Source organism: Lottia gigantea (genome assembly GCF_000327385.1).
Source record: "Lottia gigantea unplaced genomic scaffold LOTGIsca_25, whole genome shotgun sequence".
NCBI lineage: Eukaryota > Metazoa > Mollusca > Gastropoda > Lottiidae > Lottia > Lottia gigantea.
In genome coordinates this window covers 2,402,073-2,429,490 of record NW_008708752.1, presented here as the reverse complement: position 1 = coordinate 2,429,490, position 27,418 = coordinate 2,402,073, and the positions used below count along the sequence as shown (strand labels likewise).

Sequence of the window (27,418 nt, the reverse complement as noted above, 5' to 3'; positions counted from 1 at the left end):
GCAGCTATTATAAACTGCGTAAGAACCATCTACACTATCTTCAGAATGGCAAGCTATTATAAACTGCGTAAGAACCACCTACACTATCTTCAGAATGGCAAGCTATTATAAACTGCGTAAGGACCATCTACACTATCTTCATAATGTCAAGCTATTACAAACTGCGTAAGGACCATCTACACTATCTTCAGAATGGCAAGCTATTATAAACTGCGTAAGAACCATCTACACTATCTTCAGAATGGCAAGCTATTATAAACTGCGTAAGGACCATCTACACTATCTTCATAATGTCAAGCTATTACAAACTGCGTAAGAACCATCTACACTATCTTCAGAATGGCAAGCTATTACAAACTGCGTAAGGACCATCTACATTATCTTCATAATGTCAAGCTATTACAAACTGCGTAAGAACCATCCACACTATCTTCAGAATGGCAAGCTATTACAAACTGCGTAAGGACCATCTACACTATCTTCATAATGTCAAGCTATTACAAACTGCGTAAGAACCATCCACACTATCTTCAGAATGTCAAGCTATTACAAACTGTGTTAGAACCATCTACACTATCTTCACAATGTCAAGCTATTACAAACTGCGTAAGAACCATCCACACTATCTTCAGAATGTCAAGCTATTACAAACTGCGTAAGAACCATCCACACTATCTTCAGAATGTCAAGCTATTACAAACTGCGTAAGAACCATCCACACTATCTTCATAATGTCAAGCTATTACAAACTGCGTAAGAACCATCCACACTATCTTCAGAATGTCAAGCTATTACAAACTGTGTTAGAACCATCTACACTATCTTCATAATGTCAAGCTATTACAAACTGCGTAAGAACCATCCACACTATCTTCAGAATGTCAAGCTATTACAAACTGTGTTAGAACCATCTACACTATCTTCATAATGTCAAGCTATTACAAACTGCGTAAGAACCATCCACACTATCTTCAGAATGGCAAGCTATTACAAACTGCGTAAGGACCATCTACACTATCTTCATAATGTCAAGCTATTACAAACTGCGTAAGAACCATCCACACTATCTTCAGAATGTCAAGCTATTACAAACTGTGGCTATTGACTGCAATAGCAACCCTTCTAATATTAAGGAAGTTTGTAAATGCAGCGATTCGGATTGTACGCTGCCGAAAACAGGCTAACATAGCATTCGACAGAAAGTGTAACCGAGGGCTAGTATTGGATGTATTCGTTAACGTATAAGTAGTAGAAGGGTTGCTTTCGCAGTAAAAGTATAAGACGCAGATCGTAATAGTTTGACATTGTGAAGATGTTGCTGCTGAGGTCTGCAGTCTTAATTTGCTTTAGAATTATCAGAAGTAGAATTAAGATCCTTTCTTCAAGATAAAGCTTCAAACAGCAACACCCGCTTTAACTGGTGGATGAATAACTGTCTGAATTCGATTTCGAGGAAGGGAAGGGACAACGTGAATATTACTTTACAGTACGAAGACACGAATCATATTTTAGCACATCTTCACAATGTCAAGCTATTACGAACTTCGTCTTATATCTTGACTGCAATAGTTAGTAATAGCTTGACATTGTGGGAATTATATTAACATTGAACGCGAGTCATATAATTTATAAAGCTATGACATTTTAAAGTTGTCATAAGAATTTAATATAAGAAAATATTACCTTAAGCTAAGATCTAATTTCAAGGAAACTAGAGTTTTTGTCGTTCTATTCTGACACTTCTACTTGAACGACTATCGATCTTAGAAAATTAAAGATTTCCATTGTGACATTTACTTGGTTAGTTGATTTATTAGAAGAAAATGGCCGTATTGAAAAAAACTCGAGGAATTAAAAAAAACTGTGGTTTTCTGTTTCGTATAATCAATTGAAACAGACATTTTGTTCTCTTTTTTTTAACCGTAATCAAGGTGGTTTGTGGTTTTAATTAGTTGCTTAGAATTAATTTGCGGCCTTGTTATTGGTCAAGTTAGTTCATCAAACCATTGCCAAAAAGTCCAGCGAAACTCAACCAGAACAAGTTTTTTTTTATTGGCATCATGCTTATAAATAACATGACTACAAGTTTATTATGTGTATTTGTGCGAATAGTTAAAATTCCCTTATGCAGAAAACGTATCGTTGGTTAGGTAAAATTTCGCCTTCAGAAATTTTTCAAAAAATGAAGAAAAAATTAAAATTTCTAGACTATCGTTATTCAATATCCATTCTTGTAAGTAGTTCATGATGGAACAACACATCCGTGATCAGTTTGTCAACCATCTTGATTGGTCAAGGTCGTACTTATTATTCGACATCGACATCGACATATCCCTTGACACATCAACACGATATTCCAGTTACTAAATTTGATTTGATTCAGTCGATGTCCATCAATGTCATGCAATTGGGGTGAAGTATGTTCAAACACATAGGAATTTATTATAGCACTATAATACTCATAGAATTTTTAGATCGAGTAATTTGCACATATGGATTTTGATGTCAAAAACACATCAGTGGCTTATTTCTACATTAATGGCTACTCATTGCCATATTCAGTACAACTTCATTATATCAAACTATTACAAACTTCGTCTTCGTGGTCTGTAGCTAAAATGCAATGCCGTATAAAAATTGCTCCCTCCCGGAACATTCAAATCTGGCTACTGGCCCGTTCGCCTTATACCTTGACTGCAATAGTTGCCTTACATGTTTCGCGGAATAAAGTGATTTGATTGGATTGTACCCTAATACTCTCAATCAGAGTCCTGGACTTAAAAACTATAAACATTATGGTTTACTGCAGTCTTTCTGACGAGGGCTCTAATTGGTTGTATTCGCTAGCGTTAAATCTAATCAAATCGCTGCATTTCATACTTACGTGGTATGCGAAAGGAGGCTATTGCAGTCAAGGTATAAGTCAGTTCGTAATAGCTTAAGATGATTCCTTCATAATAATATGATTTCAGAGTTTTCTCATTGACATCGTGTCACAGTCTGCCAGCTAGTTGTTCGCAATATTTCGTATGAATAGCCCTATTCACTGCCCCTTACGTCACGTCTACTCAAGTTTTCCAACGAAAGGCCAAACCTACGTCTAGTTGATTGCCGGGTATGGATAGAATAAATCTTTCGCGATATCGAAAATCCCAGACTGATGAGCTTTCAATATTTGTAGAAGATGTCAGATCTAGATAGTCCTTACAAGGCTTCAAAGTGAATAAATCTCAATATATAAAACTGTCGATCTTCGGACAAAATTTAAATATTTATGATGAGACAATTTGGGTCAGTTTATCAGCGACATTAAAGGGATTGTAAAGAGGTTTCATGAACATTTAATGAATTTTATAAGGTCTTTATAATATATCGATAGAAGCTTTGGCGATAATGACGTCATACAGGCTTACTTGTAATGAAATTGCAAGAGCCACAGACGTCTGACTGAAAATTGGAATGGTACAAATGATGATATCAGAGTCCCAGATACACAATAAAAAGTTTAGAAAATCTCTTTACAATCCCTTTAACAAGCTCTACTCTAACCGACTGGGCAATATTGTGCCAATTTGTTAATCATAGCATCACAGACTATTGAAACAAATGTGACGGTTTATGTTTAAATACTCAGACGTAAACGTGATAAGAGTGTTAAGATGAAGAAATGCATCCATTTAACAATTATTTTCTCCTAATTTTGTCATCTTGATTGAAGTGATGGGGAAAGCGAGGACACCGTGACATTAAATGAATAAATGAAAAACAGTTCATCTCCTTCTGTTTTGTTTTAAATTGGGTTGATGAAGACAAGCAAGGGGATTTTGCCAATATTTCAATACGATATAAACAATATTGTAAATATTGTATCCCACGAATAAAACGAATGATTTTCTAAAAAAAAATGTTGGATTTATGTAAAATCATCATATTTTTTGTTAACTTATTTTTTAATTCAAAATAAAAAGATAAATATGTGGTATGTGAGCCACCGTATGTTTTCATGTTATTTCCAGAATTGAAAGACTTTAAAACTAAATCAGATGCAAATAATAAACTATTATAGCGAACTTATGGCTAATTTTCAACGCTTTGTCTTAAAAAACGTTACACTTTTGGTCTGATGCTATACAATTATGGTGGCAATAAAGTCAAACTTGGTCTGAGTGATTTTCTGGATGATCTGGTCTGGTAATTGATATACTAACTGGAATGCAGACAGTTCTACATTAGATATTTTATACACGGTACATTAAGTCTCTTGTGTTTTCTATTTTATGTTGTATTTTATGTTGATTGGTTCTCTATTTTCAGGTAAAAGACGATCGTATTCAGAATATAATAGTGTCTGGCATTTTAAAGAAATCCTAAAATTTTTAAACTCGCCTGATGCCTCTGATGAACCTGACAGCAGTAAGTTTGCTTTCTTTTTCCTTTTTTTCAAATGTTACCAAGTCTGCATAGTATTTGACATGAATTCAGGACAAAATGTTTTTTTTTGTATAAACAATGTTTATTTACATAATAGGATTAGGGAAAAGGCTTTCGCCTATAGTACCCTCTCCCATGTTTTTGCATGAATATTAGAAAATGGCTTGCATAATTCTGAATTTACTTTTTAATGGTGTCTTAGTTATGGATAAAAAATTCTTTAGTCTGAATAGTAGGAATATAAGTTAATTTTTTGACCAAACCAAACGCGCGTTATTTAAGATACAAAAGTTGTGTGCTTTCCGATACATGTGTTATTTCCGATAAGGGTTTTCTTTCCGATACATGTGTACTTTCCGATACATGCATACTTTCAGATACATGTGAATTTTCAGGAAATGTGTACTTTCGGATACATGTGAATTTTCAGGAAATGCGTATTTTCAGATACATGTGAATTTTCAGGAAATGTGTATTTTCAGATACATATGAACTTTCAGATACATCTTTTAGTTTCAGATACATCTGTACTTTCAGACATAAATATGTAATTCAAGAAACATGTGTTTTTTTTTAGATACATGTATAATTTTAGATGCTTATGCTATTTAAGATGTAATTTCAGATAATGTGTTTTTTGAGATAAATGTTGATCTTCTATATACGTAATTTCATATAATGTGTCACATGAGACACATTTATAATTTGATATACTTGTATTTAAATCTATTTTCAGGAACGACGTCTTTAGATTTTCTACGAAGCTGTAATTATACGGTTGATTCTACAGCCCCCACAATGGTGAGTGTTTTTAGTATTTAACAAAATAACGTTTACTGTGTACCCTGTCATGGGCGCACTATCTTAAAACCGCCTTCACAATGTCAATCTATAACGAACTGCGTCTAATAGCTTGACAGCAATAGTCATCTATCATGTATCACGGAAGTTTGTAAATGAAGCAATTTGATTGGATTGTTTGCTAGCAGATACAGCCAATCAGAACTCAGTGGCTCTATCATTGCAGTTCGTAATAGCCTGGCAATATCAAGATTCTTTAAAACTTTATTTTTTGAACTTCTACTATCCAATGTGTACCACCATGAGTGAAATGAAACACTATAATCTGGAAAGTTTCGCAACCAAAAGCAATAAATTATCAGAAAAAGCTGAATCAGTTATATAAAACCAATTGATTACCCACATCTATACGCACTTTCCACTGAGGAACTTCAAAAGAAACCGACTACAAATTACCCTTATTTTTTACAGAAAGGCTTCACAAATTTAAACATTTCGATCATGCCATCATTAAATTTGCTTCTCTCTTCTCTCTTAGGCGACCGCTCGTTAAACGCTTAGTAACTGATGATTTTCCCCTCTCACGAAAATATACCTCCACTGAGCAAGCAATCATTCTATTATATGATAAGATCTTTGTTCATGGCAATAATACAACGAAATCGTCATTTTCTTGCAGCAACCTGAGGAAGACGAGCTAATGAACAATTTTGCCTCGGATATTGTCAAATCTGTTGTTAACAAAGTCAAAAATGTAAGAAAATTGTTTCATTCTTAACTTTTCTCAATACACGAAGCTTTCTCAAATGAAATGAATGGAGTTTTACGTCATACTTTTCTGCACCTAATTTGGCTATTCTTTTTTGATTTCTTACTGGCGAGGGATCTTTAACGTGCACACGTGGCGCCTGTTTATTGCCCCATGCAAATGGCTGGACGATTTTTCCATGTCAGTGCTTCCAACCTACATCTAGACCAATGCCAGGATGCTCTGTTGCTCAAGCAGTTTAAATCTCTATAAATCTATATAAATCTGGCAAATCCCATGATGTGATTCTAAATCTGTCCATTATGCCAAAATGTTTAGTTTGCTTCTAAGCCCACCATTACGATTGAAGTGTACCAAATACTCCTTTTGGCGTTTTGCAAAAACTAGATACAGAACACCCAATTAGCACCACTTCCTTATTGCATCATTTATTTTAACCATGAAATTTGATTCAGTTGTACGGTGGATGACTAAGGACATGCAATGAAATTACTGAACGAAACGCTTAGAATCATATTACGTATTGTATAATATATACAACAACACAGTTAGACATTAGATTCAGGATCGATCTTATGATATTTGTCCAAACTCAGCTACTGTAATGTAGAAGGTCGTTTTTTCCAATCTACATGGTATTGGTCTATCTACAAATTCCAATATTATTTTCACTAATTGAAAATTAAATCGATTACATCGCGTGGTTGATAGTCATAAACATTTAAATGTCATTTTATTGTTAAAGGAAGACGTTCACAATACAAACATTTAGCTATACACTGGCCCCGTTTTGGTTTGTCATTCACCACCTCTGAGCTCCGTAGGTCTTTTGTACGCGATTAATTTGTGAGGTCCAGTTTGATCATGGCTAGTTTTCACTGCAGCCAGTTTGTTCTGGACCACATTTACAGCGATTAACAGACGGGTACTCATTAGTCTGGGCTATTTCAGGGTCACCTTCTAATTTTCGAAAAAAATGAAACAAACAAGAAAAAGAAGCCACGAAGATCGCCTAAAGTGTGGCATTTTACATATAAAAATAAAAAAAAATATAGTCAACCATCGACGTTTCAAATGTCTAAACTGGTGCCGTGAACCTCTCTTGTCAATTCTGCCACTGTTAAATTCAACTAACCCTAAGATGCCTTGGTGGGATATATATTCTTACTCTTGAGAATCTTCATACTCTAAAATATCATGAACCTCAACCACATACTTCACAATGTCAAGGTATTATGAAATTCTTCTTATACCTTGACTGCAATAAACGCCTGTGGATTGTACGCCAGCCAATCATAGCTCTCGACAGACAGACCGTTAACATTATAGCTTATTGTTTACAGACTTTCTGTCAAGGACTCTGATTGGTTGTATTCGCTCACGTACAGTCCAACCAAGTCGATGCATTTACAAATTTCCGTGATACATGAAAGTGGGCTATTGCATTCAAAGTATAAGACGAATTTAGTTATAGCTTGACATTGTGAAGATGTCACATTCTATGGTATTGATTTCCACTGTAGTGATCAATTTCATTTCAATCTGATCACCGAACCAGCAATTTCTTGTTTTTTGTCAAAGTTTAATTAGATTAGAAAATGTTTTCAAGATAACTGAAAGATTTAAGATTTGTTGATGTTCGTTATCAATTTATTTGAAGTAGTTCAATGTTTAGACAAAAAGAAAAGAAAAGAAAAAAAACACGACCAAATCAGCTTTTCTTGAAGGAAAGTAGACCGCTTATAATGTGATGATCAGATTTGACGGCATGTATTTCTTCTGACAATGTTTAGATATATAGAACTCAATTTCGTCTGCGAAAAAATGCTCTGGCGGATTAACTCATGACGTTAGTGAGGTATGTCATCCTCACTCTTCCAGAATGCCATTTCAGAGAGTCCACATATACCATATTGTTTGTTTGGTATCTTTATTTGTACCACCACAATCTGCTAGCTAGCTTAACATGAGGTATTGGCTCAATTTATATATTCTCAGAAATTCGTACCCCTGTCTGTGTTGGTCCAGCCGTTAAATATAATAAACATAATGTAATAAAAGCTGAAAGGCTCAGTAAGTTTTTATTATTTACTAAAGAGGTTTATATTCAATAACATAAGTGAAATGTGTTTCCTTTATATTTCAGGATTACTATTCTGGTCATTATGAAGGTAAGGTTATATTTTTATCATAAAGACTATGTAAACAAGTTTCTTTCAAAAATATGTATCCAGATATTAGTATCAAAATCCGTTGTCGTAGTAACATGGAAAGATGTTTTATTTTCATAATCTTAAGGATTTGTAATAATACAAAGCTGCTAAAAAAAAGGGGGGCTTTGTAATAGGGATTTAAAAAGCTTAATTTTGGAGAAATTGAAAGAACAACATACGTGTGACTGAAAACTGGAATGGTACATTCTTTAGCATCCCTGAGAAGCTTGTAAGTTGACATAAATTATCTTCAAATGACCTTATCAATATCATATAAACCAATTTCAGGCGATATGCATAATCGAGAAAGACGAGACAGCGATGAATTGGAACTCACATTTCCAGAGAATGATGGTTCGTACTAAACGTCTTCTTATATAATTTTCAACTTATTTTATTAAAGTCCATGTCTGTCCAATTAAATTTGTGATTGCAGTCAAGGTATATAGGTGCGTATATGTGCGAAGTTCGTAATAGCTTGACATTACGAAGATGGTGCTTGGTTCGCACAAGCACAAGTCATCTCTTATAACTTTAATGTGTAGCTTCTCTGGCTTAAAACACAATTTCTTTCTTTAAGAAAGGTATTTTAGATATTCAATACGAAGTTATCGCCCTTCTCCTGGAATATTGAAACGTTACTTACCTTATATGCACTTCATGTTGGAAATTTGGACAAATTTGAAACACACTGTCATGATGGGTGTGTCGTTTTTTATTTTAGTAAAAGCTAGGTCTAACATGATATTTCTTGAGATGTTTTGAGCTTCAAGAAAATGTTATATATTTCAGGTCGCCGTCGTTCTGTACGATTCCACAATGATGAACATATCATACCAAATCTTCTTAGCGGAAGTACTTTAACACCAGGATCGTCTAATGCTCTCAAACCAGTATCGGAACATGTACTGACTCCAGTTCCATCACCAATACCCCCAGAACTACTCCATAGAGATTCAATAACCGAGGAACCTGCTAAAGGTGTTACTTTGGTCGAAACTCTTCTGCTGCGTCTTTTAGATGACCTCAATAATCAAAGACTATCCAGACCGGACTTGGAGACTCTCACGTCTTACTGTCTACAGGTCTTACGTACGCATGATCTCACTTCGAAGATTGAAGAGTTCCAAGAGCAACACGAACTGAAACGAACTACGTCCTCTGAAGTAGCTTCAGAGCTGGTCCAGTTTACCCTTGATAAAATGTTGGATGACGTTAAATCTGGTTCTGTGAATGACAATGATTTAACGACTATTACTTTGGCGTTAGTTCGTCAACGGAACCAAATCTCTCCAAATATGTGCTTAGAGAATGACATCCGTGATCACATCTTGGAGACCTTAGAAAAAATTGGATCCGAAGAAGGAGGTATTAAAGACTATGTAACAAAAAGTCTGAACAAAATCGATTCCGAAGCACGTCTGGATTGCTTCGTTGCTGCTGTCCTGTCACAAGCAGTTGCTGATATCAAATCTGGAGTTATCGACAGCGAAGGTTTAAAATTGATTGGTTCAAATGTAATAGCTCACAGTCAAAGTCGTCCAGTAGTAGCATTGTCTGAATCTGAGATGAAATCGAGCGTTGAAGAGGTTCTACAGAAAATTGATATCACCGACTTGAAAGAAAACAACACTATTTATGCCATCATCTCTTCATACTATACTGTGAACCAGCAGAACAGAGAAATTGTGAAAGACTTTGTCGTTGAAGTGTTTCCCAAAATCTGTGCAACGATGAAAGCACCAGATAGTGACAGGATAAAAAAAAATATCAAAGAATTTAGAAAGGAATTGAAAGGGGAAAGTGTGAGCGATATGGATATCAACAAGTTGGGTCTTCAAATTATGTACGTTGGTAAGAAGTGTTTACCCCCGACCATACAAGAAACTTGCAAAGGTTACAAAGAACTTATTAAAAACGTCAAGCAAGTTTTGGATAGGAATGAGTTTAAGAAGGAAGTTGACAGAGTGCTGTGTGAATACTTTATACGAGATAAGATGCAAAGAAGTGGAGAATCGCCTGGTTACTCGACTATTTATAACCCAAGCCCCGAGTCTAAAGTTGCCATCAATGTCGTGCTCGGTACTATGGATAGAATCATACGAGATGTATACACGCATCACATTCCACCGGAACTCTTGACCGCTCTCGCTAGTGAAATATATGCGCTTGCTCAAAAGTATGATTCTATCTTTGACCCTTCTGAAGAACCCAGTATAAAACCAGGAATGCCCGTGTTAAACAGGATATATGAAAAATTTAGAGAGAACCAGATAGGCTTTAAGGATGCAAAATGGATGTTCGCAACGATTTTCCATACCTACTGCGATCCGGATTCTGTAATAGTCTCGACTGAATTTAAGGACATCTGTCCAAATGATCGCGCTTTGATTGGAAATTTAGTTGATGAAACCATAAACAAAATAGTTCAAACAGTTGCCATGGAAATTAAAGAAGAACTTGACGGTGACAATATTTCTGTAGTTGAAATTGAAGATTTAGTGCGCGAGGAGCTTCATGGTCTCAATGAAGGTCGTGAACGACCAGCAGAGCTAAGTCATGTTGAAGGCGATCTTGAAAATATCCTGCAAGGATGCCTGAGTAAAGCTGCCAGGGACATTGCCAGACACGTTGAAGGTGTTGAATCCGATATTTCGGTCGAAAGTAGAACAAAGTTGAGTGATATGAGTTTCATGGGAAAAGTTGTTGATTTTATTTCGTCTGCTCTCGATCATTTGACCCAAAATATTAAATCTGGGGACATCAAAAGCTCAACGGTTTTGGAATTCCTCAATCGAGTTTCAGGTAGTGACGTGAAGCAATTAGCGCCCATACAGCATCAGGAACTGTTAGAAGAAATTCGGTTAAACATAGAACGAAAGCGTGAAGAATCTGAGTACTTTTCAAATCTTGCTTCTTTGTTTTCGGAAATCACCCTGGATCCAAAATCCACAACTTCTGGATTGAGGGCCATTTCTAAAATCTTATCATCAATAGATAGCGAAGTATTGATGGAGTTCGTCCAAGCAGCAATGCTTTGTGTTTTAAGTTACATTCAAAGCGATCGGTCGGCTTCTAAAGATGTACCAATTACCAATGAAACCAGTTTTCACAGGATAGAGTCCTTACTTTTAGTCAGGAAAGTTTTGAATTATGTTGTTGATAATGTGTCCCATATCGTCAAAGCCAATGACGCTAAAAAATCGGGAAGTAAAAGTATTTTCAAACGGTTTTCTTCTAAGAAACTGGATAATAAAGATTCACGTAGTCTTTATGAATGTATCATTAGTGCTTTCGAAGATGCAAATGATAATCTTTCTCAGGAACGTTCAAATATCCTAACACCAAATGTTCTTGCCACAACAGACGAGAAAGTTCTAGAGCATATTTTAGATGTAACAGACTTAATTCAAAGGAGATGTGATGGCAAAGAACCAAAGACCGTAATGTCAGATGAATTTGAAATCATATGTGAAATGATGATCAATAGTATCAACGATATGGAAAGGAGTTTAGAGCGTCCAAAAGACCTGATATTAGCGTTTGGAAGTTCAATGATTGAATTTGATGAGGAAAATATTCAGCACTATGTACTTGGGGCTATAAAGGATGCACTGTTTTACTTTAATCCCAATATGGCACATTCGGTTGCATCTAATTCGTCGCGGGATACAGTATTACTCCGAGAGACAAGCGGCACATCAAATGCATCCGACAGCACACGTGGTACAACAGCGTCAGTGAGTAAGGTACCATCCCAAGCCATCGAAATCATGGTCAAGAGTGTTTTATCATCGGTTGTAGCTGATCAAAAGAGTCAACTAGAGGTACCAGAAAGTGGGATTAGGAAACCATCCCTTACTGATGCTGAAGGAAAGACTTCAAAAACAGACTATGAAAAGGACCCTTCAATTACTACACTTAAACCGATACTGGGCTCTCATCCTCTGGATATTGGTGAAGATGATATTTCCTCGGCATTATCCTATATCACGATGAAGCCACGAGCTACACACCATAATCCTCCAGAGCACGAAGCAAGGCAATCATACCGTTCACTGGTTTGCCCTGATGTGCATAATTACAGCCAGACGAAACATGCAATAACTGAAATGATCGGGTCCGAGAGAGCCGGAAGTGGGGCGGTAGTGACGCTGATGGAAGAGTCAGAAAGTGAGGATTCAAGTGATTCGAGCTATTCTGCAGAGTCTTGCAGAGTTCTGGAAATCACTGGACATGATGGGTTAAGTTCTACGGAGGTCGTCTTTGATGGAAATGGGGAAAATCTAAATTCATCAGAAAACAAAACCAAATCTTCAACTGAGGTAATGTCCAAAGCATCTAATCAATCAATCAAAACGTCTTCGAATCCTGTTCCTAAGTCAAATTTATCTTTACGCAGAGGAGCATCTTTGGAATCGGAATCAAATCGAAGCAGAGAATCGGTTAAGAAACAGTCAAGCCTTGGCGTCAGCCCATCAGCTACATTAAAACAGTCAACAAGTACAAAAAAGCCTGAGACTCAGACACTTGCCAAGTCATCAAGTATCGCGTCCAACAAACATAAATCATCCGACATCGTAGCACAGCACAGAGATTCTAAAACGTGCAATGTTGCATTAAAATCGTCAAAGGAAGCAACCTCTAAATCCAGTAGTTCCTCTCTAAAGAGTAAGAACTCGATATCCGCATCTGTTGATCAGTCCAAGAATAACAATGGACCCAGTATTGTAGGAGCGAGTAGTAAACAACTGACTGAGACCCACCCACCAGTAAATGACTCAACTTCTGTGGAATCACAGAGATCCAGCCAAAATGATGTCATGGCAATAGCATCTCTATGTGGATCACACAAGTCGTCTATAGTTGTTCGAGAAACTGATGAAAGTATGAAAGAGCAGATTTAAATCAGGTAAGTACCTTAAGATTTCAGTATGAACCACGCTTAAGTTGAAGCTGATTTTTCAATGTTCTCAAAAGTAATCAATAAAAGTCCTTATGTATATGCAAGGACAGTACTAACGGTCTTAGAGTTGCACCGTTCCGACGTTGTGGTTTCTGTTATTCCAGAAAAATGATTCCGAAGTAAAGGGATTCAAATGAGGTTTTTCTGGTCTCTTCATTATTTATCATCCGTTGCGGTTCGTGTGATTTCTGATAAACCTCACTGTATAATGACGTCACTATCACTAAAACCATTTTAGCCAATTTGCGATAATGGCGTCACAATGTTATGTTTTTCGTGTGATCACACACAAACTAAGCTTTAAGACAGATTCTATGGTAGAGAGCGTTGTCGGCATCCTAACTTCAATGTATACTCACATTTGGGTAGTTTCAGACTCTTAAAGGGGCAGGAAGGCCATTTTTGGACCAATCATACTTTAGTCTCAGAAACTGGAATTTTTTAGCCGAGCTAATCAATAATGGTGTTCATAGCTGACCGTCGAAACTTGAGCCTTCAAATCCATGAGTCTCCAGAATCATTTGCATTTAAGATACTCTGTGATATATATAAAAAAAAACATTAAAGAAATAGTGAGTAAAATTCCTAGATCGAAGTATTTTTAAAGGAATTAAGTGATTTTCGCACATTTCTAGTACTTCTGAAGACTATTTACATATATTCAAGATTAAAATCAACTCCCCAAAATGGCACACCTGTCCCCTTTAAACTTCTACTGTCTACGACGAGGATATAGTCTGGGACTTACAGTTGAATATTGTCTAACTACGCTTCATGGGAGATAACTATAGTTTCGATCTTTTTAAGCTTTTGTTTGTATTTTATTTCAGATGGCGTCGATTTCCACTACCAATATACTCAAGATAATAGAAGAAAATCCAAGATGAAAAAAATATTAACATATAGTCACTTATATATTAAATTCATTGAAGCAAATGTTTACATGAGTATGTACATAAAATATATAAAAAAAAATATATACTGAAAATTTTTCACAATATTATATCTACAATGCAAATGGAATATTATGCTCTGCCACGTATCTGATATCGCGTTCCTCCTATGAAGGTTAAGTGTAACGAACCAACCAACCAACCGCACCATCTGATCACAATCATGATGTCCGTCATATCACATTTTCATTCAAGGTACCGAAATTTTCAATTTAAATAATAGCCTTTTGTATACGTTTTTCTTCAAGAGAGGTAATTCTCTGCAATTTTATTTGACCACTGTCAAAGGCTTCCTATGAAGTTTATTAAATCCCATTTTAGTCGGTTGTTATGAGGTTGTCGTCGGTTAGAGAGATGAAAGATGATGACATACAAGAAGCCTTGCACAGGGGTACAGTGAGTACCTCGAAATCTAAGAGAATATCCCATGCCATGGTTCTGTTCACAAAATTCTCTCCCCCCTCGCAGCCCCGAAAGCAAGTCTTTCGAGCAAAAATCTCATAACTAGGTTGTCGAATTATAGACAGTTTACTATGCAAAAAAAAAAAAAACCTACCCGATGAAATCTGTCATTATGAATTTTCGTTGGAAATGCGTTAAAAAATGGATCCAATACTTTTACGCAATTTGAAGCGGGCGATGGGATCTCATACAAAAGACAAATGTCCTAATGTCGAGTTATTGCCCTTCATTTAGTCAAATTAGCCAAATTCAGCTTGTAAGGACAATTAACTGGTCCGCCATTCCATCTAAAGCTTCGCATCGAAGGAAAGGATTAGAGCTATTGTCGTCTTTCATTGATTGAACGAAGTTCGCGTACACAAGACAGTAACGTCATTAGGCTTCCTAAAACTGTTCAGTCATTATATAAGCTTCGCACTATATAAGCTAGACTCTTTAATCAACGTGGATAAAACATGTCTGGTAAAAATATTGATTGGATCTTATATGGAACGCCATTCATGCAAAAAGCTAGTTCACAAATATGCAATTAGTTTGCGAATTTGCCAAGTAGGTTAAAGATTCTAACCTAACTTTAACGTAAGGAGAACTAAATCGCGAATTAACGCCATCTCGTGGAAATCAGTTATGCCGTCAACTTAGAATCTTTAATCTGCTTGCCAAATTCGCAAACTCATTGCAAATCCGTGAACTGGCTTTTTGCATAAATGGTGTTCCATAATCTCAATGAAATCAGTTTCTTTCCGCAATAAAAGCTAGAGTTTTTGTCCTATTAAGCTGAAATTCAGAATAACGATGCTTCGATCAATGTATTAATGTCCTCGTTTAAAATGCCATTGAAATGTATATAAAATATGATTGATTATTTTTAAGGGAAACAAATTCTATATACCCTTTCTGTGTCAGCTTTGCTAGTCACCTTTCGATTTCTTACTGTAGCTATATCAATAAAAACACCCCCCCCCCACCCCCCCCACACACACACATCCCCCAACTTCCCAACCCGTGGAAAAATAATGGCATCATTTTCCTGCGATCTTTTTGAAAATAGAATAAACTTTTTAGTTAGCCTACATTATCTATATCATATGAATTAATGAAGATAATTGTGATTTGTCTAATATACATGTAATATTATAGTATAATGAGACACGGTCATTATAATATATCATTATTCTTTGGATGAACAGTAGATTAAACGACATGGTATGACCATATCAGACAATAGCCAGCTTACTATTTGGTCGTATCATTATTGATTAAAAATACTTAAAAAGGGCTGTAAAGCGATGTTATAACCTTTTTATTTGTATTAGGGACACTAATAGCATCGATTTGCAGCATTCCATATTGTGGTTCTTGCAATTTAACTAAGCTAACTAACATTTTTTTGTGACGCAAAAGCTGCTAATAACATCTAAAGACTTTAGCGATAGTATATAGTGACACTTAGTTTAATTGCAAGAAACACAGAATTCTGGCTGAAAATTGAAATTGAGCATTGTTTGTTTTTTGACACCAGAAAAAAAGAGGGTAAAACTTTCAGTTGTGTCACTTAAATTTTTGTAAAATTTCGAATTCTTTCGTCCTTTATATTATTGGTTTACCAATGTATTCTATGCCACCCTTGTGCAGCACAATGTTGTTAGATAGTATAAGCCGGCGTTCAACAATAAAGATTTTCAAATGGCCCACCTCCAAAATACGCCACTGAGCAGGTTAATAATAAATTCTTTATTTTACAAAGTCCTGTCTAACATTCAGCCCATAGGGACAATATAATGACATGGGGAAAATGAAAAATGTACAAAATTTTTCGATGTACACTTTGTTTAATAATACATGTGTATTAAATTAGACGTGCAATCGAGAACAATCCATACAAAACCTGTAGTCTGTAGAGATGCTTCTGAGTCAACACATTTTCTGCCCTCAACGTAGGCCTACCTGTGTAAATCGGCGAAAACAAATGCCCAATCATCACGTTAATCAATAGGCATCATCCTCACCTTGGTGCAAATACACCAACCGAAAAATAAACTCTAATGTAACCCTAATGAAGAGTGAGCAATGACGCAATGTTGGACCAACGAGAAAGGTAACAGCAATATTATCCAACCATCCTATCCTTGTAATGTTGTCGCCAACCGTATTTCTACATTTTCTACCTTCTGGTCATTTCAATTCAACCCAGTGGCTATTTTCATGCACGGGGGCATCATTAGTACTATTAGAAGCATTTTCTAGACGAGTTTGGGTGGCACGTTCCTTGCACCAAGATGAAACACAATAATTTCTCTGTGACTTGAGCCTCCAAATATAAACAATTGGATTTAAAAGACTGTTAATGTTAAAGAACGATCCGGCAATAAGAATAAAGCTTCTGTTTGTGTCCGAATACATGATCCTATTTTCCCATTGGAAAATACCAATGTTCAACATAATATATGTAACGGGCAAATAACAAATAGTGTAGAGTGAAACAGACAACGCTAATATGATCAGATGTTTTTTGTTTTTGAGACTTATACTGGGTTCGTTACTTCCGATTTGACGTATGTTTCTTTGGTGGCGTTTAATCTCCATACCAATATGCACGTACAGTACAGCGATTAAAACTATACAAACGACATAAACCAAACCGATGAGGATAATGCCCTCTCTTCTTCCTACTGCAAATGGTAAGCATGGAAAATGTTCCTCCTGGCCAGTGATTAGGAAGCCTAAAACTATAGCCGGTAAAATGAAATAGATGGAAATGATAATCGCCACCATTTTCTTCCACGTCATCCACCCCGTGTAAGCGAATGTCTTTTTTAGAATTAAAAATCTGTCCAGAACTTGGACAAGCGCCACAAAACTTGTAACGCATCCAAAAATGGTAGAAATATATAATAAATGAATACAAGTAGCACGTCCATATTCGACAAACTCCACAAGATTCACGTTGACGAATACAGAAATTCCCACAGAGATATCAGAAAAGAGTTGACCGATAAAGCACACTTTGATTAGTTTAGTAATATCTCTATTTTTCAAAATCACAAAGAAACTGGTTACATTTAGGCAAACAACTGCCAAACTCAAAATAGAAAGAATTAAATATTTTTGTCCCACCATCATGCAGTCTTAAGAGTATTTATGATATGATAAAGATAATATTGTGTTTGGAATCCATATCTATCATCGGATATACCGTACTTAATCTCCTCTAATCACTAACTCTAATCATAGTATTAATATATTATATCAATCAACTGAAATACAGATGTGACATTTGATCTTTGCGGACCAGTATCCAAACTTAATGGTACTGGCGTTGTACCAAGAGTACATCATTTTTTGAATATGGCTGCAAATTTTGGACTGCTGTGAGGTGATAATATGATTGATAAATACTCACTTCGAGTGATTTTACAATAAATGGACTTATTATGGAGTTACTTATTTCTGAATTTTACTTACATCAGAGTAAAATACGTTGCCATTAGATAGGGGGAATATCTTTTACAGTACTGCCTGTCTTAGATAAAACATTAATTTCCACCAGTTACGATCTTTTGTTTGTTTTCAATGTAAACTTACAAAAGAGCATATTTTTATCAATGCAAATACATTTTAAGACTATTAGTACTTACTATTGTGAGGCAAATATTCCAATTTTCTTAAAAAAATCTGTCGTTTGACCAATCGTAGGCCTACCTCAGTCTCAGAAACAGGAATATACTAGCTTATCATATATGTAATAGCTTTACAGGGATTATAAAGAGATTTTCTAAGCAATGGAGGTGTGATAGTATAGAGTTTCAAGAAATTAATCATCTCAAATGTTAGCTTTTCCAATAAGTTTGTTCATCCGACTATATCACCCTTTAGATCCATAATATTGTACCGTTCACTCTATAAACATCCGCCAACCACTGGCAACAAATGCTTTTCATCAATTTTTCATCACCGTTAATCAGTTTTGAACTTTGTAAGAAATATAGCATAGTATATTACAGTGGTCAGAATCGAGGAATTGCTTCAACGGTACAAAATCGGACGGTTTACTCTGTATCGTTTGATGTTATAATCGGGCATATCTTGTTTTAGGCCAATCAAAAATATGGACGTGCAGTGAGTAGTTTTCCGCCAATCTTCTTCTATCCTGCTCACGAACTATTTTTAACAAATTTCGACGCGTTTTAACAAAGTCAAGGGCAATAACTCAAAAACCGTTCATCGAAAAGATGTCAAGTTAAAACTTGTCCGAGATCTTATCAATTCCAATGACCACGCCAAGTGTTATCAAAATCAGTTGAAAACTGTAGTCTCTATAGTGCTCACAAGAAATGTTGACAAATTCATGTGGGGACACAAATGAACTAGAAGGCAGACGTCTAGTTTGGACATAGATCCTTTCATCCACTGTCTGAATTCAATCATTGCACACTGCTGCACTAATAATGCCAACATGCAAGTGACAAGCTCGGTGCAGAAAAATAAAATAATTTCAACTTTGCCTCTGCATAAAAAGACAAAATTTCACTCATATTCACATTCTCTCTTCACCATCTTATGCTTTCACTCACAATGGAAATTTAACCAATACATTTATGACATGATATGCTTTCTGTTATCTTTTCCGCTTTTTTGGTAATTTAACAGGTCTCAGATAAGGATTGTCAATGGAGTCTGAATCAACAGTTTCTTGTGATGCAGAAGATTGAATTCCTGAATCAGTTTGACTTTCTAAACGTCTTTTAGACACACTGGAATAAACTTGGTCTGGTTCCTGGGCATCTAAATCCTGATCTTTGGGTAATAATGCATTCAAGTAAGGTCGAGGTGATGGACTAATAGCTATCACTGAAAATAGAGTAAATATCTTTAAATACAATTCAGACATTGGCTTTTTGAATATTAATTTTAAGTGAATAATAATTAATATTATATGCCATCACCCCTTGCAAAAAATGATTGCTTTAAAGATTGGTTCCTATGAAAATGCTAATAATTATGTCAATAGAAAGTAGAGGCGTTCTGATGACTTGGAAAAATACCAGTTTGTCTCACACGTCCATAATTAATTCATAATTAACTAAATTAGTAGAGGATAACCAGCAGAATTCCAATGTGTGACCGATCAAGAAAGGTCAAAAAGTCATTTTGTTTAACCAGGCTGTACATACATGGGTATTTATGATTGGTTAATTATATTCAATAAGAACATAATGATATGATTAAGAATACATGATGATTTATTAGAAACATCAATTAATTCAATATTTTGCTTTACTTGAAACTAAAAAATAAGGAAACACTTCTTTAATGGTTCGAAGATCAAGTAAGAGTTTCATAACATTTCGTCATCATCTCCTGCAACAAATACAGAATGCCATTAATAAAATAATATCCAAAAACTTACAAGGAAATGAGGTTGTGTCATCTTTAAATAGATGTTGAGTATTACCAGTTTTAGCAATGAATCTGGTCAGAGCTCTTTCTACATCACGTTTCTGACTAGCAGCCTTCTCTCTCATTAACTGATATTCATTCATAGGCTGTTGGTGTGTCTAAAATATTACAAAAAAAATCTACTATGAAGAAGGCATATTCATCAGGATCTATTTGTTTACTAAAGACAATTTTCATTAAAAAATTAACCATGGGTACTAATGATTTAAGAAATCATTTCATTTCTTTGAACTAGAGAGGCCAGTGAAGCAGACATTAGCTATTGAATTTGGTTTAAGGGATTGTAAAGTTGTTTTCTTAACATGAACATTCCAATATTCAATCAGATGTTTGTGGTTCTTGCAATTGCACTTAAAGTAAGTGTCATATGACCTTACCTTTTGCAAAAGCTGCTTATAAAATCAAAGATCAAGTTCTTTAGCTTGGAATTCGAGGTTAATTAGGTTTATAAAATAATCTCATAAATTCAAGATCACAGAAACCTTTGATGTAAACTTCAAGGTCATTTAAAAATAAATTTTTACTGTTAAAATAATGCTCAAAACATCAATAGTAGGGCAATACAGAAAAACAGAAACATGTTGTTACTCAGAGTTTCACTCTATGATATCTGCAGACAACTGAGTAACAACCTGTTTCAGGTTCTATTTTACTATTTCTGTGTTTCAACCCATTTTTATACATGCAATAATTCAACGAAACAGAAAGAAAGGAAAAGAATTCTTTTTTTCTTTACCATAGTTCTTATATATGTATGAGGATCAGGAAACTGTGGAAGATGTTCTGGAATATGGGTTGGGTGAGTTTTCTTTTCACCAGCTTGAAGTGTCTTATGGATAGGTGCTGCTGTCACCTGTGTTGCTAAAATACATTTGCAAAGACCATATAATTAGATTATATATATATATTATAAAACTCAAACCTCTTTAATTTGATATAAATTTGATTTTTCATATGATATTTGAAAGACTAAACAAATTGGAACAATACACAATAATGTATAAGGTAAAAAAACCTTGCGCCCTTTAAAACATTTTTTCTTTGCTTCTAAATTTTGTTCAGGAGATTTTCTTGGGTTTTTGTTAATATTACCTAGTAGGAAATGGAATGACTCATATAATGTCACCAAAAGGTAGATGCTAAGAATAAATCTATTGCTAGCGAATTTTTTTTAGCCAGAACATCATAATTTGATACAAAATCAGTTGTTTTAACAGGGTTTAATCAAATGGAACTTACGTGGTATGAATACAGATTTATTTGAACGTTTGATATGCTGTTCAATTCCACCAATATTGAAACCTGAAAAGATGAACAAACGAATCTTGAGATGCCACTGATGGTGTGGGTATATGAGCAGTCTCATTCAGCCTTGTCTTGTCAGGAGTTTCGCAGACAGCTGCCAGCACACGAGGAGGCAAAATAAGATACCTCGATAATCATGAGCAGATCATGTAATTTAGAGGAAATGAATCTTAATTTGATGAAGACGCTCTGTCTTACAAATTCACCTGTATAATGTGTTTTTTAGTTTAATGGCAGAAAATTAACTGATGTGCTAATCATTAAATATTGAAAAAGAAGAATTAAATTAAAAATTACCCATATTTATAAGTGTTATCGCCACGTCACTGACCATAGCTTCTGTTCTCCCAGCTAACTCACAGTACCCTCTCACACCTCTTCCTATTTCACTCATAACTTAAATAAAAATGATATGAAATAAATGAGTTTTACGTCCTACTCTTCTGGAATAAAATATGCTGATGAAGCAGCTACCCGTCTGTAGCACACTGGGCCATGGTTTATTGTCCCATGTCTATGTCATATCTTAAAGGCAACCAAAATAGTTATCTACCTTGAATAGGGATAAAAACTCAATATTTGCACAGGAATTATAATAACACATATGTTAGAGAGCACATTATCACATTAAAACTACATTGTACAAAAAAACTCACAACTTTGAATCATTTCTGTTAACGTTTCCAGAGCTGTGTCGTCTGCTGATGTAAAACCATTTTCAGAACAAAGTGCTGCCACTGCCACTTTTAGAGCTCTTCTTCTAGGCTCAGATGAACTTGTACATTCTGTCGATGTTGTCATTTTCAATTAACAATTGTATTTGCCTAAAAGAATACATCCGATATTAAGGCATACTGGCTTACTAATATGAGCCTACTAGAGGGAGAGTCACTTTCACAATGTCAAGCTATTACAAACTTCGATTTATAAGACAAAAGTTTACAATTTCTTTGACTATTGACGTATTGTTAAGATGTCATGACAGTTATCAAATCGCTGATGGCCTGAGACAGCAAATGGTAATGAAATCAAAGACGACAATGATGGCCTTCAATGATGGAAAATGGTAGAGTAAAAATTCATAAATTTCACTCCTTGGATATTGATCTACGTACGAAGTGCAAATTTGGTCGATTTCAACGTACAGTAAGTTCAAAATTAATAGGCTATTCAGTTATATGCCAATCAATTGGACTATTGAAATAGGCCTGAAAGAAAACAAAACGATTTCTTCTGAAAATTATGAAATATAACTTTTCTTACTTACACCAGTTGCATTTAATTAATAATTTTATGTATTTTTATTGACTGGGCCCATGTTTACAAAATATTTTCCGCCATATTTTCAAAGGGGAATAACTTCGAATGAAAACAGACAACAAATAATTATTGTTTGTAATGATCATAACAAGCAGGCGGACTAGAGAACCATAATTGACTATAAATAAAGGAAAATCAGTGGTTTTGTGATTTGTATTACCAAAGAATAATCATAAATAAAATCTACCAATGTCATATTTTGATATGTTTGGTCGAGTTTGTTACATGGGTCGAAATGTGTAGTAGTCGGTTCGACTGACAGTTGACAGGAAGCACGTGGGTTTTATTTACATCAGCAACGTAATAACAAACAAGAAACTTCTTTCTGTAAAATTTACATCAATATAATATCTAGGCACATCTCGTTAAAGTCTGCGATATTAAACTTGTCAACTGTAGGCCTACTGATTATTTCAATACAATAAGAACTTGAGATTAATTATACATCTCGACTCTTTGTCACTCTTCCCTAACCCAGGGGTCTGCAAGCTTTTCTTTTTATTAATCCTTTCGGGATCCATGATCAAATTTATTAGGCCTACCCCTCTTCCCCACGAATCCTTTCTATTTCATAGTTTTCGCTAATATGATTTCCCTTCAATCTTTTTCATGCCCTAACCAGAACCAATAATCAAATGAAAAATAGATGAAAATAACTATTTTTGAAGAAACTTCTGAATGTATGAAATAAGATATTTTTCACCAAAAAGTCACAGGTCATTGTAATAGATCTCCTAACATGTTTTTTTTTTAATTTTTTCTTCATCATGGTATCCAATGGCCTTAAACCGATGCAAATGATTGCAAAATTTAAGTAAATTTTGGCTTTGATTGCATTGCAATTTTTTTGTTAAAAATGACTATCTCTCAGTAATCACAGAGATATGGAGAGAAACAAAGATAAAGAGAAAACTACACTTACAAGGATAACAACTTATGTTCACAATGAAGGATCTTTTCTACCAGCCTCCAGATCTTAAACTACCAGAAATATTTTTTCAGCAATCTGCAACAAAAATGAGCACCTGATCTTAGGGAGGCATTTTTCAGCAAATATTTTGACAAAGATAACATCAATCTACAAACAGATTTGACAACTTAAGCTGGAATTATCGTGCAGCTTTAGTTTGAAGCTATTTTCACATTATAATTAATAAATTATGCCCATTTAAATGCAGGTGAGGGATACTGGTTCATCGTATTGATGTTGTGTAAGAAGATAGCCAACTGATGTTCACTACCAAAATGGGAGCTTCCTCAAGTGTTCAAGCGGTGGCAATGTCAAAAAATGTTTCTAGTTGTGAACAGAAAGATAACAAACTTTTAAATGCTGTGTCAGATAGTGACCAGAAACGTGCTGAAGAGATAGTTTCAAATAATCCTGATTTCAAAGAGGAATTCGAATGCTTTGCAACATTGACTGAATTATTAGAAAAAAAGTCAGATGATATTAAAAACCTTCTGGATCTTTTGTCTGAAGCAGAAATATATTATTTTAGTGCATCTGAAAAGAGAATTCATAAATGTTTTGGAGATTTCCTAGCATATAAAGGCTTTGCAGCAGCTGGCGCCAAGATCTATATAGAAACTATAAAAAGAGGACCTGGATATCTAGAAGATTTGCATAGTAACAATTCAAACATTTCCTTATATGAATATAACCTGCTCACTAATATTCAGAATGTTTTGTTTAATTTCTCTGATAGCAGTGTAGTTCTTGGAGAAAGAATTGCTAAATCAGGAATTTTCAAGTATCTGTTGAAAAATATGGAAGTAATGGAGAAGAAAGAAAAGGAATGGGTGAGTTTTATTTATTAGTTCCATGTCACTTTCTCTTTACAAAGATGGTGCAATTAATCAGCGCTCTCTATCACCTGCATCCTGCAACTATTGAGTTCCTATCCAAATTGATCTATTAAGATTAGTAGACAAGTTCGAGTTCAGGTAAACTGGTAATTCTTATTGGGTCTGTTGAAGTCTATAATATTGCTCTTAGTGTCAAATTGTCTAACTGCTTGCATTAACAACCAACTTGATGGTCATAGAATCCTATCACTCAGATCAACCACAATTTTGTAGCTAAAGAGCAACTGACTGCAACTGGCAGCAAATGTGCTTTTTTTTGTGGTTCTGTTTTGGGGTTGTGATGTCTATCTTTCAAGTAAGAAAATGGCCAATTTTACAAGAACTAGTCACAAAATTAAAGGGTTGTAAAGAGGTTTTCCAATTTTTTTTATGTGTACATCAGTTTGCAAAAGTTACCGTATCTGAGACTAAGGTATGATTGGTCAAACAAATGCCAAAACCTGTTACGTTAATCAAAGCTCTGAAACTAACTCTAATTGTGTTTTAATATTTCCATATTTTTAAATATTTTGATAGATTTCGAGCTCTATTTTGGATTCCAGTTTAGGATGTCTATATAATTGTGCTAGATATTGCAGTGCTGAAACAAGAGAATGTTTCCGTCAAGAAAACTGTGTGGAAAAACTTCTCCCTTTTTTGAAAACCAATGTATTAAGTAAGTAGTAGTTATTTTTTCCCCAGATAAGATAACTTGATAACGTTTCATCGAGTTATTACCCTTGGATTATGAAAATATGTCTAAATTTAGATAAATTTGATCAGTAAAACAGGATTATCAAGTTCCTTACCTTAGAGTTACTTGACAACTTGCTCACACTGTGTTGAGCTTATCTGGCAGAGAACACACTGTGACATAGAGTGGAATGGTCTTTAGCTTCAGTTAGTTTTAGTTTTCTTTCTTTCAGGTATCAAAGTTTTAGTCTTAATAATGCTAGCAAATATCATCAACGAAGAAGAGAATAACCTCTTATTGACAGATGCAGAAGTTTTTAACAATTTGATTGGTTTATTAAAAAGGGCTCAGGAACAGAGAGATAGACGTTACGATGGATTTAGTGTTGAGGAATTACTTGAAGGAGCAAAGGGACTTGCTAAGAATGATGAAAATAAACTAATATTGGTTAAAAAAGGCATTCTAAATGTTTTGAAATCAGTTCTTACCACAAAATTTGATGATGGGGAGGTTTTGGAAGCAACTGAAACACTTCGTGTTTTATCCTTTGCAAATGAGAATAAAAACCAAATTAAGGTTTGTATTTATTCAATTTAAAGGTTTGTTTTTACTGCTCCTGCAGTGTCTTTTTTTAGATTAAATGATTAAGAATTTTGTAAATGCTTGAGTGTTCTTTTTGAATTAATCAATTCAATTTTTGTAATGCTTTTCAGACATGATTTTTTAATTTAAATTTGTTTATTTTGGGCTTTTTGCTTGTTTTGTTTTGTAAGTATTGCTTGCCAATGCAATATACATGGTTTGTATGTGTCATCAAGCCAATTCAACATAGATCTTATTAAAAAGAAATTTATTATAATAGTGTTAACCCCAAACCTAACATTATGAGCATGATTTGGAACTTAATTTTTGATAAAACATTTATCTGGAAGATCACCCTATATCATTTAATATGAACTCAAGAACATAAAATGCAAGTTTTTATATTTATTTGATATTTCAGAATGATGTTGAGCTAATAAAAATTGTACAAGATTTATCTGAATCCAAAAATGAGAGAATTGTCAAAGCTGCTTCTGGAATTGTCTGGAATCTCAAAGAAGGTAACTGAAAAAAGAGAAATATTCATACTTTATTCAGGGACACTGATAGCATCAATTTGCACCATTCCAATTTTCAATCAGATGTCTGTGGTTCCTGCAAATACACTAAAACTAAGTCTTTGATAACGTCACAAATCAGAAAATATGCTTATCACTTAAGGCCCTTCACTTGAGAAAAAATTAAAATAACCTCTTTGTAATCCCAAATGAAAATTGATTTTATATAAAATCTAGAATGAAATGATTTTTTCTTGCTAATTAATGTTGTGTATCAGTGTGTTTGTATGCCAAATATAGGGCTATATAGAGCCATGTATATGAGTAAACTAAGTGGTGAAGGTTGACGACCAATTGTCCTTGTGCTGTTGGAAATAGAAATAAATAAACCAAGTACTAACAAAACCAGAAATTCAAAACAACAGATTGGCGAATCATCTGTAGCAAATGAACTTTTCACATGAAGAAGTATATCAATCAAAATTTAAAATTAAAAAGACACCACTAGCCTGACAAAATTTTGCTCACGGCACACTGCATGGTATCTTCATTCATATATTAATAAAAATGGATGTAAAATTGTTATATTTGTTTTATAATAGATAAAGAAAAGGCTAAAGTAATAACTAAATCTTCCGGTAAGGGACACATTATGATCAGTTACCAATGGGCAGATCAAAAAAAACTTATCCAGGTATGTAATTATTCTCACCTTTTATAAGGCCATACATAGTCATAAGGTTTTCACTTTTCCCGGTAATACCTGCTTCAAATGTGCAAGCATAGGCTTGTTGCTCTCCATCATTAGTGCATCAAAGACATTTCTTTAAAGGGACAGGTGCGCCATTTTGGGGGGTTGATTTGAGTCTTGAAAAAAACCTTTTGTCATGTGTAAATGTATCTAATATGGAAAAATATTAATACAGAAGTCAGTAAAAGGGATGCTGAGTTGGCATTTTCAATCACAGAGTGGCATTGGTGTGATTACAAAGATGAAAATGCCTAGAATTGCTGAGGCAAAGTAGAAAGGAATATTAAACACTAATTAGCTGCCTGACTTCATATTTTATCTTTCCTGTTGCCATAGATACAACAATCA

At 34.7% G+C, this 27,418-nt stretch overlaps 2 protein-coding genes across 2 annotated transcripts in view; one reads left to right on the top strand and one right to left on the bottom strand.

Annotated features, from left to right (window-relative positions):
• Window positions 1-13,121, top strand: part of LOTGIDRAFT_232101 (hypothetical protein) — a gene marked incomplete at both ends in the record, with an annotated part of 13,381 nt that extends 260 nt beyond the window's left edge. The window contains 6 exons of the mRNA XM_009055728.1: window positions 4,315-4,413; window positions 5,168-5,232; window positions 5,912-5,986; window positions 8,148-8,172; window positions 8,503-8,568; window positions 9,007-13,121. Of these exons, the coding sequence (XP_009053976.1) occupies window positions 4,315-4,413; window positions 5,168-5,232; window positions 5,912-5,986; window positions 8,148-8,172; window positions 8,503-8,568; window positions 9,007-13,121 (4,445 nt within the window). The remainder of the gene's footprint in view (window positions 1-4,314; window positions 4,414-5,167; window positions 5,233-5,911; window positions 5,987-8,147; window positions 8,173-8,502; window positions 8,569-9,006) is intronic.
• A 4,754-nt stretch (window positions 13,122-17,875) lies between these two features.
• On the bottom strand, window positions 17,876-22,161 carry LOTGIDRAFT_206383 (hypothetical protein; the record flags this gene model as incomplete). The annotated part of the gene is made up of 6 exons (XM_009055727.1): window positions 17,876-19,446; window positions 20,006-20,153; window positions 20,792-20,916; window positions 21,295-21,357; window positions 21,658-21,756; window positions 22,017-22,161. 6 exons carry the CDS (start codon window positions 22,159-22,161, stop codon window positions 19,214-19,216), a joined length of 813 nt encoding a protein of 270 aa, XP_009053975.1. The 3' UTR covers window positions 17,876-19,213.
• Between the last annotated feature and the right edge of the window lie 5,257 nt (window positions 22,162-27,418).